General features: G+C 41.9%; 1 protein-coding gene across 1 annotated transcript; it reads left to right on the top strand.

Moving 5' to 3' along the window:
• Window positions 1–7,622: 7,622 nt before the first annotated feature.
• FGF6 (fibroblast growth factor 6) lies at window positions 7,623–11,192 on the top strand. Its single transcript, XM_061988812.1, has 3 exons — window positions 7,623–7,962; window positions 8,851–8,954; window positions 11,016–11,192. Exons 1-3 carry the CDS (start codon window positions 7,623–7,625, stop codon window positions 11,190–11,192), a joined length of 621 nt encoding a protein of 206 aa, XP_061844796.1.
• The last annotated feature ends 6,732 nt before the right edge of the window (window positions 11,193–17,924 follow it).

The following is a 17,924-nucleotide window of genomic DNA, read 5'->3' as shown; positions in this document are numbered from 1 at the left end:
GAGAAACCTGTCATGGGTGTGACAGGGGCAGAAATAGGGAGATGGAAGCCCATGGCTCTTGCAATTTAATTTCAGAAACATAAAGTATTTAGAGAATCTGTTTTTCTTACTCTGATTCTAGAGTGTTCAGATCATGACCCAGCTTTTGAGAGGCAGGTAGTGAGAATTTTGGCCCTGAGATCCTACTAGCTAGGTAGCCCTAGGAGTCTTAATCACATGGAAAGAACATGCATCTGATGACAGAAACCAGAGGTTTCCAAAACCCTGCCTGCATCATTTTGCTCAGTCTGGAGTTGTGATGACCTTTGAAAAGTTCCCCCAAGTGCAAACTTGGATGCCAGCAGGGTGAAGATGAGGTACTTTATGCAGCCATTCTCCACTCACATTCCTTATGTAGCTCGAAATGTGCAAATCACAGAATGGAAGGGGTTGGAAGGGACCTCTAGAAATCATCCAGTCCAGGCTCCTGCTAAAGCAGATTCACCTGGATCAAGTTGCTCAGGAACTCTCCCTCCAGAGAAGGAGACTCCACACCCTCCCTGGGCAGCCTGTGCCAGGGCTCCCTCACCCTCACAGGAAATAAGATTTTCTTAAGTGGAACTTTTTGTGTTCCAGTTTTTGTCCATTACCCTTTGTCCTTCAGTGAACACTACATGAAAAAGTGCTATCCCAAATGCTCTAGCAGAAACAAAGGAACGCTGTACTTGAAACACTTACACCCCTGAAAACCTCCAGGATACTGCAGCCAGGATACTCAAACTCATCTACCTGATCCAAGCCTACGTGAAGAGTCTGCAGTGCTTCAGATTGTGGATTTGAGATTACTTTTCAGACTTTGATTGAGAAACATGTCTGTGCCATTAGGAGAGAGGTGCAAGAAGCTTCCAAGTAGACACTGTCTCTGCAGATGCTGCTTGATCCAACATCAGACCACACGTCTTTACCTGCAGTCTGTTTGCTGCTCCATTCCTAGGTAGTCTGCCTGATGCCAGGGAAGGGATTCATCTCCAGAGTAAAAGACTTTCATTTAGGTGCCTCCATATGTCCCAGCTCCCGTGAAACACAGACGTTGACAGTGAAGGTAGTGGAGTCAACGAGAGCGCTTCAGTTCACCCTGAAGGAGACACCTGCCAATTGGTGAGTTGAAAGTAAAGAACAGAAAGGAACTGACTGTATTGCAAGCTTAGGCCCTCAGTGCACATGGACCCACACATTAGCATCTGAATGCAAAGTAGCTTCCCATCCCACGTGGCCTAAAGATATTTTTTCCTAAAACCAGACTCTACTCCACTCTCCTCTTGCGGGTCGAGGCCCTGCATATTGATTCTGGAGGCTTCAGTTACTGTGAATGCAGCCAAAACATGAGAGGGTGTTGCTTTCCCCCACCTCCTGGGGACCAACAAGCAATCCAATTGTGTGCTAGAAACATCTGTTATGCTTTGGTTCAAGTCTTTAATTCCTTTAAAGACTTAACCATACTGCCTAAGTACCAGGGATCTGAGGAGTTTCACCTCCACCCCTCAGGTAGCCATGATCAGGACACAGGGATGCAATATCCATCTATTCAGCATCTTCCTACGTCCTCTTCCCCCACCAATATAGCAGGGGGAAAGGGAAGAGGATGGGGCTTCCCTTTCAGGATGTCAGGAGGTGACGTCAAAGATAGGATCCTTTCTATGGAAATTAAACAAGAAATAACAACTGCTATCAAAGATAGATTACAAGCTTTAGACCTTCAAATGTTGCCCTCTCTGGGGAAAAAAAAATAAAGGCCTGACAAAACCAGGAAAGATTTCAGATGACTGCACAGGGTTCAGAATTCTCCTCTGAAATATGAAGAGCAATCCAGAATAACAGACGAAGAACTGACATGCGAAAGAAAGTCCTCAACTGAACTAATGGTACACGACATAGAGAAGACAAAGTTACATGCCAAGTGGCAGAAATTGCCTTTAACCTTCAATACTGGGTTACAGCATTTCATCTGAATACCATCCACATTCAGGAATCACCCAGAGATCTCGCCAGTTGGGCCTTCAGACAAAATCTTATCAACATCAACAACAAAAACAAGTTATTTTTGCTTTCCTATTAATAATGCTACCTAAATGGGGCACTTACTGTCCGTGTTCCTGCAATGTCCCCGTTCCTGCTGTAATGAGAAAACCATACACATAAGAAACTAAAACCAAATTAAACACGTTCCATGCCATTCCACTCTTCTAATCAATAACACCCAACAGATCCCTGTGGAGGCTGGTGGCTCTCGCTTCTGGGTTTTTTTCAGCTCAGTATTTTGCCCTTGGATTGCCTGTCCTTGCAGAATGGGAACAGCTGAGGAGGTGATGAGAGAAGCAGTGTGGGCTAGTGTGCAGAACACCAGCTTGGGAACCCACAGGTTTACCATGGAGTCACCTCTCTGTCTTACGACTGTCATTCCAACCTCTGTAAGGTATGAAAAGGCAGATATGGTCACCTCAGAACTGTTCAAGGTGGGATTTTATTGTGACCAAAAATAGAGAAGGACCAGAAATCCAGTTGTACTAAAATGTATCTCTCACTGATGGCTCTGCACTATAGGATTTTTCTCCAATTCCAGAGAGCTCCAAACCTCCAAGCCTTCTTCAGCCTGCCCTGGTGAGACCTTCACAGGAGAGTCAGTGTAACCACAGGCAACTTTGGCTCTTCCCTGTCTGACTCAACAACTACTTCTGCAGGCTATGCATTCTACTTTCTTCTTCCCACCCTTAGAATAAAAGTTGAAATAAAATTTCCTTTCCTGGAGGCTTTCTGCCTCTGAATTTCTACACTAAGCTTTAAACAGATGTAAGCCTAGGACAGATCTTGTGCAGAAAATACGAAGGATGCAAGTTCTGTTGTCTAACGTCATGGTACATAGATAACAGCTCTGCTGCAAGAAGGAGTTTGTGGATGTGTCATAAAGAGCAAGATTTTCCCATAACCCTGGGTGCAAGTGCAGCAAAGTTAGTCTATATCCCCACTATGAACTAGCCTCTGTGGTAACTCCTTAGGAGAAAAAGCTGTGTATGGTTGACTGTATCTACACTTGACATACTCTCTTCAGAACATTAATTTAGCATGAATAAGCAGCAAACAAAGGTTTGATTTTTTTTTCCAAGCAAGGCAGCACCCATCTAGTCCTAAATACTCTGCAGTTTCTTTTGAGGGTGGATGCTTTCTCCCTCTTCTACCCAAAAAATAGCAGGAGCTATTCTGCCATTTGTGCCTGTTTGTAGGAAATTAGTGTGTGAAAACTCAGTGAGAGCTCTTGTGGTGAAATGGGAAGATAATTATTTTGTATGACTTTCTAAGTTGTTTAAATTACCCAGTCTCTTAACCAGGTACTCAGATGCACCAAGATGGATGTGACCAAGTGTCTTAGGATAGTTCCGTGTGTGACATGAAGAACAAGGAAGGTCCTCTGTCAAGCCTTTACTAAATATCTTGGGTTCCTTTTGATTGGTGACGACAAACTGAGTCCTTTACATGTTTTAGGAGTCAGCAATTGCAATGAGGTGATACTTTTGCTTCAGTCTCCAAGAGTCTTTGGCAAGGCTGCTGTCTGTGTCTTGTTTTTTCATTTTGAGCATCCATATGGCAAAAAATCTACATCTCTGTTGGATAACACAAGAAAAAATAACAAATGTAGTGTGTTAGAACCCTTCTTTTCATCCTCCTGCTACCAGAGGTCAGGTCTTCTACTGATTAATCATCTACACTGTGGCTCTATCCAATCTAGTCTTGATGCCAGCCACACACTCCTCAGTGTTTACCAGCTTTACAGCTATCAGCTGAGTCCTTGGATATCAAAATAGCCCATACTCACAACCCTTGATCTATTATCTTTTTCCTCTGCTTTCACACTGTGATTTGTATTTCACTCATAATAGTCCTGGTATTTCCATTAGAAATGTCTGCATGCTGGCCAACAAACTCCATTAGGCTAAAGATGGTCTGATGGGGCTCCATGGTCATACTTGGGCTAACAGAATTTTATGCAAGTTATGCAGAGCTGGTAATACTTCCCCTGCCCCAACAGTCAGATCTGTCACCCGGAACTCTCCCTTCTTCCTCATCCAGTGTTGATCTGCTGTGATTCTGTGATTTTTCTCTGTTCCATCACCAGCCTGAGTGTTCAACACAGGCAAGGTGGACAAATTTAGTCTGTCCTGTGTTTGAATGAGGGTTTGCTTTTTCTAGGGCTTAAAATAAGGATAGACTTTTAAGATATTTGAAAATGGAACTTAGGACCCTAAGTCATCATGCATTTTTGAAAGACATGCTCTGCATCCATATCACATTACTGCTCAGCTGCATGGCTTTTCCTAGACTATCTGAAAGTGAACCCGTACTGCTGTGTTCCAAAGTGAGGGTTATTTTAACATTGTACTAAAATACTGGCAATGAAAACTTGTTGCTTTAATTAGATGGAAAGCACTGTCATCCTGGGTCTTAAGATTCTGAGCAAGCAGAGATCGGTGGCTGAAATAAAGTTTTGCCATTTTGGAGTTCATAGGATTTCTTTTACTGCAAGTGTCTCACTTCATGCCTTCCAGATTTCACCAGGTACATGAAGTCAGGGCAACATGCTATCTGAAAATCAAAAGGTTCCAGTGTGTTTTCAGGAAACAGTTATTTCAAGGGCCAAGAGGACAAGTTTAACCAGAATGAGACGCCTTCTAGAGGACACAATGGTTGCCTGGTTGAATCAGAAACTCCAGAACATATGCAACAGTTCATCTTCTGACCACTTTGCTAGTACATGGAAACTCAGCAACTCGTTGGCCACAGATCAGACTACAGAGTGGTTCAAGACTCATTTCAGCTCCAATGCAGAATTGCCGAGCAGTACAAGACTACAATGTACACTTCATCTCCCAGATGCACCTCTGGTCTTAGGCCAGAACCAAGACTAGTGATCTTTTGAGGGTCAGATGTCCCAGTAAAATCATGATTTTTAGGTATTTGGTTTGGTGTCCAGATGAAGCAAGAGAAGTCTTGATTTTTTGCAAGCAAGCAACCTGGTCACCCTTTCCATACAGTACGCTGCCAGCTTTGCTTGCTCAGCAAGAAACCTCAGGTGGGAGGATGTCCCCTGGTCTAGCCATAGTGGCCCATCACAGCTCTCAGTGGTCACTTTCCAGCTGGACTGGTTAAAAGCCAAAGCAATGCATCCCATAGAGTTGTCAAAATTTATCCCAGGTTTTTTGTACTATCATCTGTAGTATTCATTCTAGGAACAAGAGTACCTGAACGTGACTGGGTGCATCCCATAAACTCTTTCTTTGACTTGGGCCAGCAGAATAGGTTGTTTGGAATCTGCAGCGGCAGATGTGCCAGACCAAGTCAGATATCTTTTAGCCTACGTCTTGGCTTTGCTATGAGAAATCTGACAAACAAGACACAAAGATGCAAAGGTGATCAAAAGCCAAGGATAGAAAGCCAACGCTCCACTCTCCTCTCTTAGTGCATGAAAACACCAAATGCTGTCTTGCCTGCTGATTGACAGCTGTATTCTTCTTTCCCTCCTAGGGCACTGGTCATGAGTAAACTCCAAGAATACATTTGAAACACTGGGAGAAAAAAAAATCAACTGGAAGAAACTATTACAATGTCTATTTTACAGACAGTGATGACTCTGAGATTAGGCAATGTTTCTAGGAGTCACAGGCATTGGGAATGGGCAGGTCTTCAGTCCGTAGGATAAGACAACCTGGGAAATCAGTGCACCATTCCTGTAACAGTGAGCCAGGGCTTTGTTTCCCACCAACACTGACCTCTCATAAAGACTGCAGCCATGCTGAAGCAGCATAAAATGCCAGCATTATTCCTTGCTAAACACTATACATACACTCCATGAGATGAAAAAGAAGGCAGAAAAGGGTCTTAAGATTTTCATTGCATGCAAAAGGCAGAAGATTTTCCAAGTGCTGCATCAACACAGGCAGAGAGGCTTTGAAACATCATCTGGCACAAGCCAGGGTCTAGTCCAATGGTTGCCAATCTTTTTATAGCTGACCCTCTCTCCTGAGAATAATCAGTACTGCATACACCACTAAACCTAACTGCTCACCTGCCTCAGGACTGCCACTGCCTCCCCATCGCTCCTGATGCTCCTACTTGAATGTCTGCTCTATCCGAGGCCTCATATTACACCCTTGCTAATGTGAAGCTGTATGTCACGCTGGGTGCGCTCACGTCAACTGCTCTTCCAGGTACTGTGCTTATTAACATGCAGGCATCTCAAATGACATCCATGCAGGTTCTGTGCTGTGGAAAGCTGACATGTTGGCAAAAATATTTGTATAAATATGGCAGTTATTTTCACCCCCCGTGATATGTTAATAAGTCCCATAGAACTAATGAATATAAAAATCTGTTCAACTCCAAAGAAGCTGAAACAGCATCAGTGCAAACTGAGAAAAAACAAATAGGACAATAAAAGCAAATGAAAGGAGCAGAAAATTAAGATGCTTATACATTGTTACCAAAAAAACACCTCAAAAAAAAGAGTATTTGTGCCTGAGGAAAAGAGACAGTGGAACAGTAAGGAGGTGTGGCTGCTTCCCTTTTTCTTCTTCTTTAACACATTATCTAAGCCCTTGTCTTGAAAACACAAGTACTGTTGCATCCCTGCAAGAGGCCCACATCCTCCCCAAGTAAATGTGGTCATTTGGAAGTCGTTTTAGTGAAAAGCATGAACACTTAAGAACATATCAATGTCCCAGCTATGGTGTAACTGCAAGATCAGTTCCCCAACCTGCACACCCTGCCCTACTCTGCAGAATTGCCTCTGCAAGCAACAGAAATGTGCTTGCATAAAAGCAGTGGAAGCGAGACCCAGTGCTTCCTCTTCCTTTAATGTGGCTTACCTCTCTGTTAACCAGCCAGAAGCACTCCTTTTAGAGGTACAGACAAGCTGTTAGCACACAGACTGCTTTAGTAAGAGGTGCCTTGGATTTGCTGGGTATGTACAAAAAGAGCAATGGCCACTTCAAACCAATTCTCCCCAAAGACTGAGCTGCCCTGGCATTCACCCAGTGATCGTGCCACCAAGGAAGTGGCTGCAAAGTTTTCATTGCTTGCTGATGAGGTCCGTAACTGTTTTTACACCTTCTTCTCTAAATAAGGAAGCCGCCTATGAGGCCTCCAACTGCTCGACCAATTTGACTCCTCCGCTTTCAACAGCCAATGAAACCCCACTCCTGCCTCTGCTCTTGGGTGACAGCATTCATCAGACCTCAGCCAGCCTGGGAAGACAGCAGTGCTACTGCCGTGGCAGGCTTACCTTTGGCAAACTGTTGATGTCAGAGTGATGATGTGGGGAGGGACAGCCTCTGTGCTATAAACATGGATCAATCAAATATAACTGAGGCTGTCCACCAGAGAGCTGGATCTACAAAACATGGTCCCTACCACTTTGAGTCCTGCTGGCCCGTCTCTGCTTCCAACCCAACTGCTGTCGGGCTTTAGTTTCATGTCAGCAATCTCTATTTGCTTTCCAAAAATAAGACTCTGCCACCATGCTGAAGGGAGAAAAACAAGAAGGGCGGTATTTTTAGGGCCATTAATTCTGACCACGTGCCTAGGAGATGAACCGGATGGCCACTGCACAAAGACTTCTCATCACTATGTCCTGCGAAGCCAGCGTTCACCGGACGTTTCCTGCCTTCGTTCTCCTGGGCTTTCTAGCTGGGATTGCTTCAACACACCCAGTTGTAAGCAGAACTAATGGCACATTGCTGGAAAGAGAATGGCAGTCTCTGTTGTCCAGGTCTATTGCTGGGATGTCAGGGGAGAAGTCAGATGTGAACTGGGAGAGTGACTATTTGCTAGGAATCAAGAGGCAGCGGAGGCTTTACTGCAACGTGGGCATCGGGTTTCACCTTCAAATCCTCCCAGACGGAAGGATAAGCGGAGTTCACAATGAAAACCAATACAGTGAGTTGCATCTAGAAATGAAATAGAATAGATGTCACTTAATTGCTGTGAACTCTAGTAATTACCCTTCATAGAATGCAAATGTTGTTACTTGATATGATTCACCTGTGCTACATCTGTTGCCTTTTAAGAGTTTCTCTGTGATCAATAAACATTAGAACACTCCAGGGTGAAACGTCACAAATGCTTAGACAAATTTAGACACAAATTATTTTTACCTGCTTAACTGTACAGATGAGAAAAGACAAATCAAACTGAAAACTGTCTCTCTGCTGTGTTTGCTCACGTTTCACTTTCTCATTTGCCTTTTGAATTCAGGAGGTTGTCGCTGAGCTCAGAATGCCAAAGCATGATTTTTGAATCCTAGCTGACCAGTACTTTTTGGACACTCGGTCATAGAAGGGACTTACTGTTCTTGGTTTGCTTGTTCTTGTGGGTGCTGTTCTATTACTGTAAGACTAAAGAGAAACATTAGCCTTATGGATTTGCATTTCCTGTAGAGGGCAGTTGCTAAAATCTTTTGCAGATAAAATATCACGGGTGACTTAAAAACGGTTCTCTAAGGCTCAACAACAAACAATCTGCAATTATAGAGTATGACATAAAAAATAATTTACTTTTTTAGAAAGCCCAAGGACAAAAAAGTCTGATAGAGCAAAAGGATTACACAATATGTGACTATGATTCCAGAATAATTATTTTGAAGTCCTACAGCATGTAGGAAAAACCAAGATCTTCTCTAGGTATTTCATTTTACTGGACTAGGAAAATCATTCTGATAAAGAAAGTATAACAAATTCATTAGAATTTTTAACAAATTATATCTTAACTGCCTTTGATTAGCTCTGAACTCTGCGATAACACCTCTATTGAACTTTTATTTTGTAGGCATCTTTGAAATATCAACTGTAGAGAGAGGTGTTGTTAGCCTGTTTGGTGTGAGAAGTGCTCTCTTCATTGCAATGAACAGCAAGGGGAAGTTATATGGAACGGTAAGTACAAGTGCAAGTAGTTTTTCAAGGCTTAAACAAAGGCTGAAAAGGTTTTGATTTTGCATTATTTTTCTCTCTTGAAATCTCTGATTATAAGCTGAGAAAATAGCCTTTCAGTTACAAGGAATCTGCCTAACCTGGTGTCATCCATCTTAGTGCAACAAGCAGTGTGACTGTTAGAGGTCTATTATCTTAAAGCTTTCCAGTAAGATTGTACAGGAAGCAACCTAGGAAAATTAATGTGTTCTGCAAACATATACAAAAGTACTGATCAATTAGATGGCTTCCTCTAAGGGCTCAGCACCACAAACTCATTCTGGTAAGACTGGACCCTGTTGATTCACTTTTGCATCTCACTATATGCAAAGGTAAAGCATGTGTTTATGTCCATGAGTGTGTGTCAGTATCAGTATGTGATTGCACTTTTATGTGTCTGTGTGCACGTGTGTGTAGGCAGGTTACCATTACAGCTGTTTATTGTGGCTATCACTAGTAAAATCATGACTGTATGCCATGAAAAATAAATAGGAAGTCTACCTTAAAAAGTCATCTTATGATCCTGGGGTTATTTTAATGATCAGGTTTGTGAGATTGATCCTAAAAGCTGAGAAAACAACAATAGCTATTAAAAATTGTATGCAAGTCATACTCAAACCCCGTCACCATCATTCTCACCTAAAAAGTACTAGCTCTGCCACCTCACAAATGCAATTTAATCTGAGACCTGAGAAAGGCATCTCCAGTCTCAACATTCAGCAGAAAAAGCATTTATTAGGAGGTGTGTTTGAAAGAGTCTGGCTCTAGGCAGCTAGCAAAAGCAGTCTGTGTCAAAGGAAAGAGTGACACTGATTATATTCTTCTCTTTGTCAAGAAACAACAAAGTCATTTCCTTTGAAACAGCTGTAATTTCAACAAAGCATTTCAGTTGCTTAATAAAATGCGGAATGTTGTGAGAGATCCTTAGCCATTACTAATCTGACTGATTCCTTCTCACACAAATGACAGTGGAACAACTTAAGATTCCACTCGAGGAACATTCTTTCAACCATGTGTGATTTCAAGTGCCTAAAAAGTGCCACAAGCCACCTACTTTGCTTGACTAGGTGTTTCTAAAGAAAGGAAGGGTTTGGCTTCAGATTTTTTATTTTTTTCTTCCAGTTTCAAGATGGTGTTGTTTATTCTCAAAGAAATTTTTAAAAGCCATAAGAGACGTGTATTTTCCCTTGCATGGTGCAATGCCCTCCATTAAACTCCTACAAGCCTTGAATGCTGTTATGACTAAGACGTTCAAATAGAACAGTATTGGTGATGTCTCACGTGCCAGACATTTGATGTCAGAGAATTGTTCTTCTTTCTCCTTTAATTTCTTTGGTGCTCTATGTTTGTTTCCTGCTTGTCCTTGTGCTCCCTCTTCCAGATAACTCTCTTTCCTTGGATTTACGTGATGTGACGTGAAGAAAAGCTCATTTCCCAGCATAGAACTTGCTGCATATCTCACTAGCAGTTAAATATAATATTGCTAACAATTTAACACAAGAAAAGATTTAGTGCTCATCCAGGGTCTTATTCAAACACTTAATTCAAGCAAATAGTTCTCCCTGGACATTGCTATTTGTAAGAGAACTGAAGGTTTTGGCAGTCAGCATATCATTCTTTTATAAATTACAGGACCTCTTGCAGAGGGGAGGTGAAATAAAGCTACCTTGTTTGGGCAAAAGGGTACAATGGTGGCAGAAATTATGACTTGCAAACAAAATTAAGAAATCTGTGATTTACGATGAATTAACTTGATCTGTCACAGGAAGTACACAGTCCATTATCTGACAGGTGGCATCTAAGTTCATCTGACACCAAATTAGCACTGAGGAGGGAGATTTATTGTTGGATGCAGTCACCGTGGCACCACCTGTTGCACTCTGCAAGAAGTTCTTCTGTAAAAATATTAGCAAGAAAAATGACTCGGGTCTTTGTGAAGTATTTATTGTACCTGCTTTGTTCTCCTGCCCCCTCCCCCCGCCCCCACTCCCCCCCCCCCCGCCCCCCCGCATTCCTGTCCTTTAGGCTGTTTTCCAAGAGGAGTGCAAATTCAAAGAAGCCTTGCTGCCCAATAACTACAATGCATATGAATCAAATGCTTACCGTGGTGCTTACATAGCGCTCAGCAAATACGGGAGAGTGAAGAGAGGAAACAAAGTTTCTCCTGCTATGACAGTGACCCACTTTTTACCGAGAATATGAACGTGAGCAAAGAAGAAGACTAACTCCCAGGAAGAACTGTTTCATTTTGCACATGGGAATACTCTCCCAGGTAATGTATTTATACTGTTCATTGAAAAGAAAAAATATCTATATGTGTATATTTGAATGAAAAATATTTGTACTAGATTCATCACATAGCACATGTAATATGATGCTGCTTCTCTTCTACTCTGTACAAATTTTATACGGCTGTGTGCCTACTTTGGTGCTGAACAGAAAGAAATGCAAGCTAGAGTACAAATGAAATATTTGGAAGACAGAGAATGGCTGTGTCCAATCATAGATTATTTGCTAAATAACATTAATTACCTCAGATAATAACCTTTCGTAGTGAGCTGTTTACATATCATGGGCCAAATCACCAGATGACATCACTTCACCAGAACTTCAAGCTGTTCACTCCATCTGAATATCTGCCTGCACCTCTCCTTCTACAAGCTGTGTCCTGTCTTGCAAAGTCCTCAATATTTTGTGGTCATCAGGGTACCAATTCCACAACCTCCAGAACCCCTCTGTCTCTGAGGAGATCCTCTAGGGTCTTCTGATGTTGACTTGTTGGCAAAACAGAGTCCTGCATTCATTTTCCCTCAGAAAAGGCCACAGGTTAAATCACAGATGAGTCCCAAATGCAAAATATATTTGGAGCTGAGGATTTTGCACAACATTTCGTGAGCTTAGTTTAGACTTGCCTCAAATATAGATGTGTTCATCTTTAATATAAATACATGTGTATATATAGACATGGGATGTGTGAGTGTGTATCTATGTAATGACATACTTTTAATATATCAATCGTTCCAGTGTCTAGATGCCCAAGTGCCTTTATATGTGTACATACATAAAAGAACATAAATATTTATAAGCACTGTATTTCATTTAGGCCAAACCTTGGTAACCACTAAGAATTAGAACTAGTCTATGGGGTGCATTTTATGAATGGTATGAAATTCACGAAAACTTCAGAAAAGAGTTATTTTAGAAAATTTCTCTTTTGAATTTTCTTCTACTTTAAGTATATTTGGTTCTTCTCTGTCTTATGCCACTGAGAAGACACAGGAAGAATTAGGCTATATAAGCATGGCTTCTTGGTTTGGGGCAGAGGAATTTGTGCCGTAATTTCAATTTCTGTCACTTGCATGCATTTTGTTTGAAAGACAAAATGGCAAACTACATGAAATACTCTCCAAAAAGCCATACAAATGATGCATAACCTTGCCTTACTATTTTGGCAATCTTTTTCCAGAACCCAATGAAGCTACATTCTCTGTGTCTTTGAAGAAGTATTTTAAGAGACCTTAAGTCAATAGTCACTATAAATGTCAGTTACCAGAAGCCCTAGGATTCCTGCATTGATGATGTGCTCCTAAATTTGAAACTAGATTCAAGGCAATGTCAGGGCATGAACATTTTCAGCATAGATGGACCATGCTGCTGCAGAAGTGAACATCTGAGCACAAGATAATCTCACACATCCAGCCAAAATATGGCTATGTCCAGCCTTGACATTCCATTCTATTTGCAGGGAATGTCTATTTAAGATGAATTTGAGCCTTCTGACATACATGAAACACACTGTCAGGGGCAAATCCTCAGTTGGAGTAAACCAGTCTAGTAAGACGATCAGTTTATAGCTAATGAAGATTCGACCCAAAGAGCACACCTACTAGGATGTGTCTACAGCCACGCTTTCTGAAAAACTGCCAAGATAAACGTTTTGTGAACAAGGTACAATTTTCCAGCTCGTTTTGTGTGGTTTATACCTGAATTTATTCTACTCAAATGTAAGTAAGTGGTGACCACAGTGTAAATTAAGACCAAAAAAAAAAAAAAAAAAGGAACATTGCTTACTGTAGGTGAACAGGACACTGGATATGACAAAGGAAATGAGTTATTCTTCATTTTCAGTTCTTGCAGTATGTAGAGAGAAGCCAAGCTGGCACACTTTTGTTCATCCACAATGTGTGCAGCAGTTTGCTTTGGAAAAATGTGCATTTTAAGAGAAAAAGTAGGACGTTTTGAGGGAATAGAGTGGATTAGAGGAAAGTTTGGAGGATATCAGACAGTTACATTGACCTAGCGTCCCTAGAGGTATGGATACAAAAGCTATCACTGAGTTTTACTAGCTGGCAACATGTATCTGTGTGTTATTCTCTTAATTGTCTTTGGAATTAAGTTTGAAGAGGGATGGAAGAGTACGTGGATGTAGAGGAAATCATAGTTTGAACGCTAATATGTGTTTGTTTCTGATTGCAGTTTAAACCAATTTCCTTAGGATAGGATAAAGTCTGTTTCTTAAACCAATGCAATCTAGAGTAACTTATTGTTGCCAGTACTGAGAAATAATGGCACAGCTGGCATAAAAGGTGAGAATCAGACTCATGGGCTCTATTTTGCACATATTGGTCAACAACAAGAACAAACCATAGACCAGGTCACAAGGAGTCTGTTTGGATGCAGACTGCTGTGCTGAGCTTGTATTTAAGAACTGCAGACCGTCAAAAGATGCAGTTTTGACAGGCATCTGGAAAGCCTCACCAGTCCCTCTGCTGAGTTACTCTTTACACCACTGCTTTTACTTGTTGTATATCAATGCCAGTCAGATCAACACTGAAATTTAAAACAAAAGGTCTCCCAGTGCCAGGAATCCTGTCTAATACAAGAACCAATCTCGTCATTGTCAAAAGTAACAATGAAAGATGCAGTTGTCAGGAGTGAGAACGGTGGCAGAAAATCCCTTCAGCACAAATGATGCAGTATTGAAGTGCTGTGGAGGTTTAAACTAGTTGGACACCCTATCTTGACAGAGGTGCTGATTAAGTGACTGCATGGCTACTTTCAAGAGAGGAGTTTAAGCATGTGTTGACGCATTGCTGTGGACATGCAAGCAGTCTAGAGGAAGCTCATGGTAGCAGAATGCACTGTGGCAGTTTTGCAGAAGTTACACATCTTGCCTGGGAAATGGCCTGATCCCATTATACGGTGTACTTGATCAGCTAAATTCCACCTCTTCTTCCTCCTCCTCAGGCTGTTATCACCTGCATGGGAGAAGGGGGATTTAGGAAACTTACCATTCATTTTACACACCTTGGGATAAATTTGTTGAGCGGACATAGAGGAAAAAAATCCAGATCATTTGTAAACTGGATGTGGATGATACAGAGGCTGAGGAGAGAATGTGGGCATAGGCCAGCAAACCCTCAAGCAAAACTTTCTTTGAAAGAATTGTTCCATGGATATGTAGAGAAAACTACAAGTAAAGGATTTTCCCAAATCAGGGCCAAATTTGGAAGTTTCTTCTTCCATGATAATTTAAGACTTAATCCACCTCTGTTAGAAAACAGTCTTGACTGGAACTGAATCGTCTTCTTAAATCTAGTTTTCCCCAGACATGCAGAGATGCAGACGCACACACACATAGTGGCAAAGCAGAGTGATTCTTGTGTACCTCACTATCTGTTTTAATTCCAAGATTTTATTTTGCACAGTAAAATGGTGCCAAAGTTCTCACTTTTTTTTTTCACTAAAATATACCTCATATTCTGACTCAATATGGATTCACAGTTGAGACTGTAAATTTGCAAGAAACACAAAACTGTCCAATCAATTGCTTGTGAAATTGCTTCTATTTTTATATGTATGTGCTGAGCACAATGGTTTAATGTATTCATAAAATAAACTTTTATACATTTTTGGTAGTGTTTTGACTCCAAATCCCTCTTAACATTTGGTTTTTTAACTTGTTTGAGAGCTGCTGTATTAAATCCCATCCTCCATTCCTCTTCCCACCCCCTCCAGTTTTTATTCACCTCTGGAACCAGAGGATGCATTGGTACACTTAAAATTGCGGTAGACTATAGTGTTCTTCAGTCTGAAGTCGTAAGAGAAGCATGCTTGTTTTAGAGAATCTGGGAGTTTCTGAGGAGAGAAATAAAATAAAAGTGCAATTTGATTAAAGATGAGCTGTCATAGTCACCAGTCTAAATTCCAGTACCTTTTACCTGGTTCTAGTGCTGCTCTCTTGTTGCAAGTGATCTGCAGTGTGTAACCACTCATGCGTATCTCCTACTTCATTAAATAAGAAAAGCTTTGTTTTTAAATGGGGTTTTCTTCTTGCCTGGGACTGACTTGGAAGAGTAACCTCCTGCAGCCATCTCTGAAGGTTTTTGCCACATTGTGCCTTCATTTCACATTTCATTACATTTCAGTAATTTTGTAAGTTTTTCTCTCCCTTTTTCCACTCCCAAGTTGTCATGTAATCAGTCCTTCAGTTAGCTAAATGATTATAGACTGCTCCCAGTCTGGTGTTAGAAACCAGTACCTGGGAATCACTGAACTGCATTTAGGTTTAAGTATGCTGTTTAATCCAGACCAGCATGTTATCGCAAAGCAGACAAGTCTCCAGACCTCTGATTGCTGATGGCCCTTCTCAGAAGCATAAGAGCCTCATCAGCATCACACTGGACGAAGGCCACTCTCTGCATTCGTGTTTTGGCTGCCTAAGGTCCCCAGCTCCACTTTGCTTCCAAGTCACCATAAATTCTTGCCTGGCGTTACTCTGTGCATGTGCCACATTTCACCTGAGAGAGGACTGTGCTTCACTGGTGCATTAAGCAATGCTCCTATCTGCTACAGAAATGCCTTGTTTACAACTTTGAAGGCTGAAGTGGGAATGGGTGAAGATATACAGTGACTGGAAACAACAGGACAAACCAGCGGCTGATGTAAACCAACCTAGTCTCAGCAAATCACAAACACAAATGGTCTGGAAAGGAGTCATCTGCAGAGGTTAGGAAACTGCTACATGTGGTCAGCTCACAAGAGAGCTCCTCAGACAGAGGGTTGGTGTCTCTCTCCCTCTGTGCCCATTGAAAAGTGATACTGGCTGACAAACCTAGGCAAGGTGCCTTGGAAAGCATAGACAGTTCTCCACACTCCCTCTGTACACTCACCTCAGGGGATAAAAAAATCTTTAGGGAATTTCAGGGACAAGAGGTAGTGTCTAAGCCCTACATCTCTATGAAGAGCAGAAATAATATTTGGCTGAACTTTTCTCATTTTCTTTACATCATTTTTTGCATCCATCCAGGTCATTTGAAACTTAATGATATACCTGTATCCTACAGGTACATCTGCAACACAAGAATCTTATCCCTCTCCTGATCACTTCGACTTCGGTTCCTGCCTCAGCAACACTCTACTGCCCACCCTGGACAAGCTGTGGGATATTTGTCAGAGAGGGCAAAAGCAATTTATAAGAAAATGTTAGTTGAATGGCTTTAAAAGGCATCTCTGCTAGCTCCCTGCACTTATCCTGTTCCTCTAGACTCTTCTTTCCTCCAAAGTCTTTTTGTCTGACCTGTCACTGAAAATATAAGTGCTCCTCCAAAAAATCTCTCCCTGCATCCAGAACAGAGCAGGACTATCCTGGCATGCCCATTCTCTCCCCCCCTCCCCCAAATCATGCTGCCCTCACTGTTTCCTGGCCTGAAGCCATTGGCAGAGACCTATAATCTGTCCACTTACTCAGGCTCTGGCTTCTCTGGTGAAGCACCATGAAGCAGCAGATGCTGTTTTCATTAGCTTGATGAGCTTGGATTGTCAAAAGCTCCTGATAGATATACCAGCCCTGAGCTGCTTGGAGGTTACAGATGAAAACAGGCAGCACTACACCTTTGTGAAGCCAGCAAAACTGCCCAGCAATGGTAACAAGATAGAAAACAGACAGACACATAAATAGAATGTAAATATGTATGAAAGAACAGGAAACAATTTCTACTAAAAGAAAGTTAGGGGCTCTGGCAACATCCTGATCATGGAATCACAAATATTTAGATGGGAAGGGATTGCTTTAGGGTTCGAAACAAACCTCTAGCTCAATGCAGGGCTAACCTCAAAGCTAAGACAGGTTACACCAGGAAGAATCCCCTCTATCCACCCCTTCCAAGAGTCCCTGTGGTAGTCCCATGATTCATTAAACTAGCAATTCAAAAGGCCACTCACAGACAGATCTCAAAGAGGTCTCCAGTGCTGCTCGTGCTTTGCTGTAAGGCAGTCTAAGAACTGATGGCATCTTCCTAATTGGGCCTTGACATGCACCACCTCTGCCCTGCACACTGAGGAGAAAATGTCGTTCCTACTGGAACCCACTCATACAAATACATGGCTGCAGAAATCATCTGAAGAGTTCAGTCCCGTGAAGGAAAAAAAAAGAAGAAAGCCTTTCTGACAACTCACGGATGCAAGGCTACATCAGTTGTAGGTACACAAGATTTGAGGGAAGATATAGGTACATGAATTATGGTGCCTCAGTGTAACCCCAGACTACTTTCAGGGAAAAGGGCAGCAGCAGCGCTGTTCCAAAATCTGAATGCCACCTAATGCCTACGGTGCTAGAGAGAGGTAGAGAGAGTGTGACCTCCTGAGGCCAATTACTGCATTTTTTTTTTATCAGCTGTTATTATTGTTGCCCTCTGGTGGCTATTTTGTTGTTTAGCAGCTAGATGTCATGACATCAAGCGTGGGTGCTGTACAATGGGCCGGGGCCCAAGGGGAAAAGGAGGCTCCAACCTAATGGTTCTGATTGGATATAGGTTTCCAGTCTCCCCGTATGCTAGTATCTGTTGCACCTTTATACAGGAAGATCACAATAACTATGAAGCCACAGAACGTAGTATTTGGGATTCAGGCGTCTTGGTGAGCGGCTTTTCATAA

This window comes from Colius striatus, chromosome 1 (assembly GCF_028858725.1).
Source record: "Colius striatus isolate bColStr4 chromosome 1, bColStr4.1.hap1, whole genome shotgun sequence".
Classification (NCBI taxonomy): Eukaryota; Metazoa; Chordata; class Aves; order Coliiformes; family Coliidae; genus Colius; species Colius striatus.
The sequence above is the reverse complement of the archived record's forward strand: the minus strand, read 5'-3'. Positions and strand labels throughout refer to the sequence as shown.

What these genes read in the sequence shown, in the direction of transcription:
- FGF6 (XM_061988812.1), top strand. Translation starts at nt 7,623, where the DNA reads ATGGCCACTGCACAAAGACTTCTCATCACTATGTCCTGCGAAGCCAGC. An exon ending in TCACAATGAAAACCAATACA is followed by an intron (nt 7,963 to 8,850) that starts GTGAGTTGCATC and finishes TTTATTTTGTAG; the next exon opens with GCATCTTTGAAATATCAACT. An exon ending in AGGGGAAGTTATATGGAACG is followed by an intron (nt 8,955 to 11,015) that starts GTAAGTACAAGT and finishes CCTGTCCTTTAG; the next exon opens with GCTGTTTTCCAAGAGGAGTG.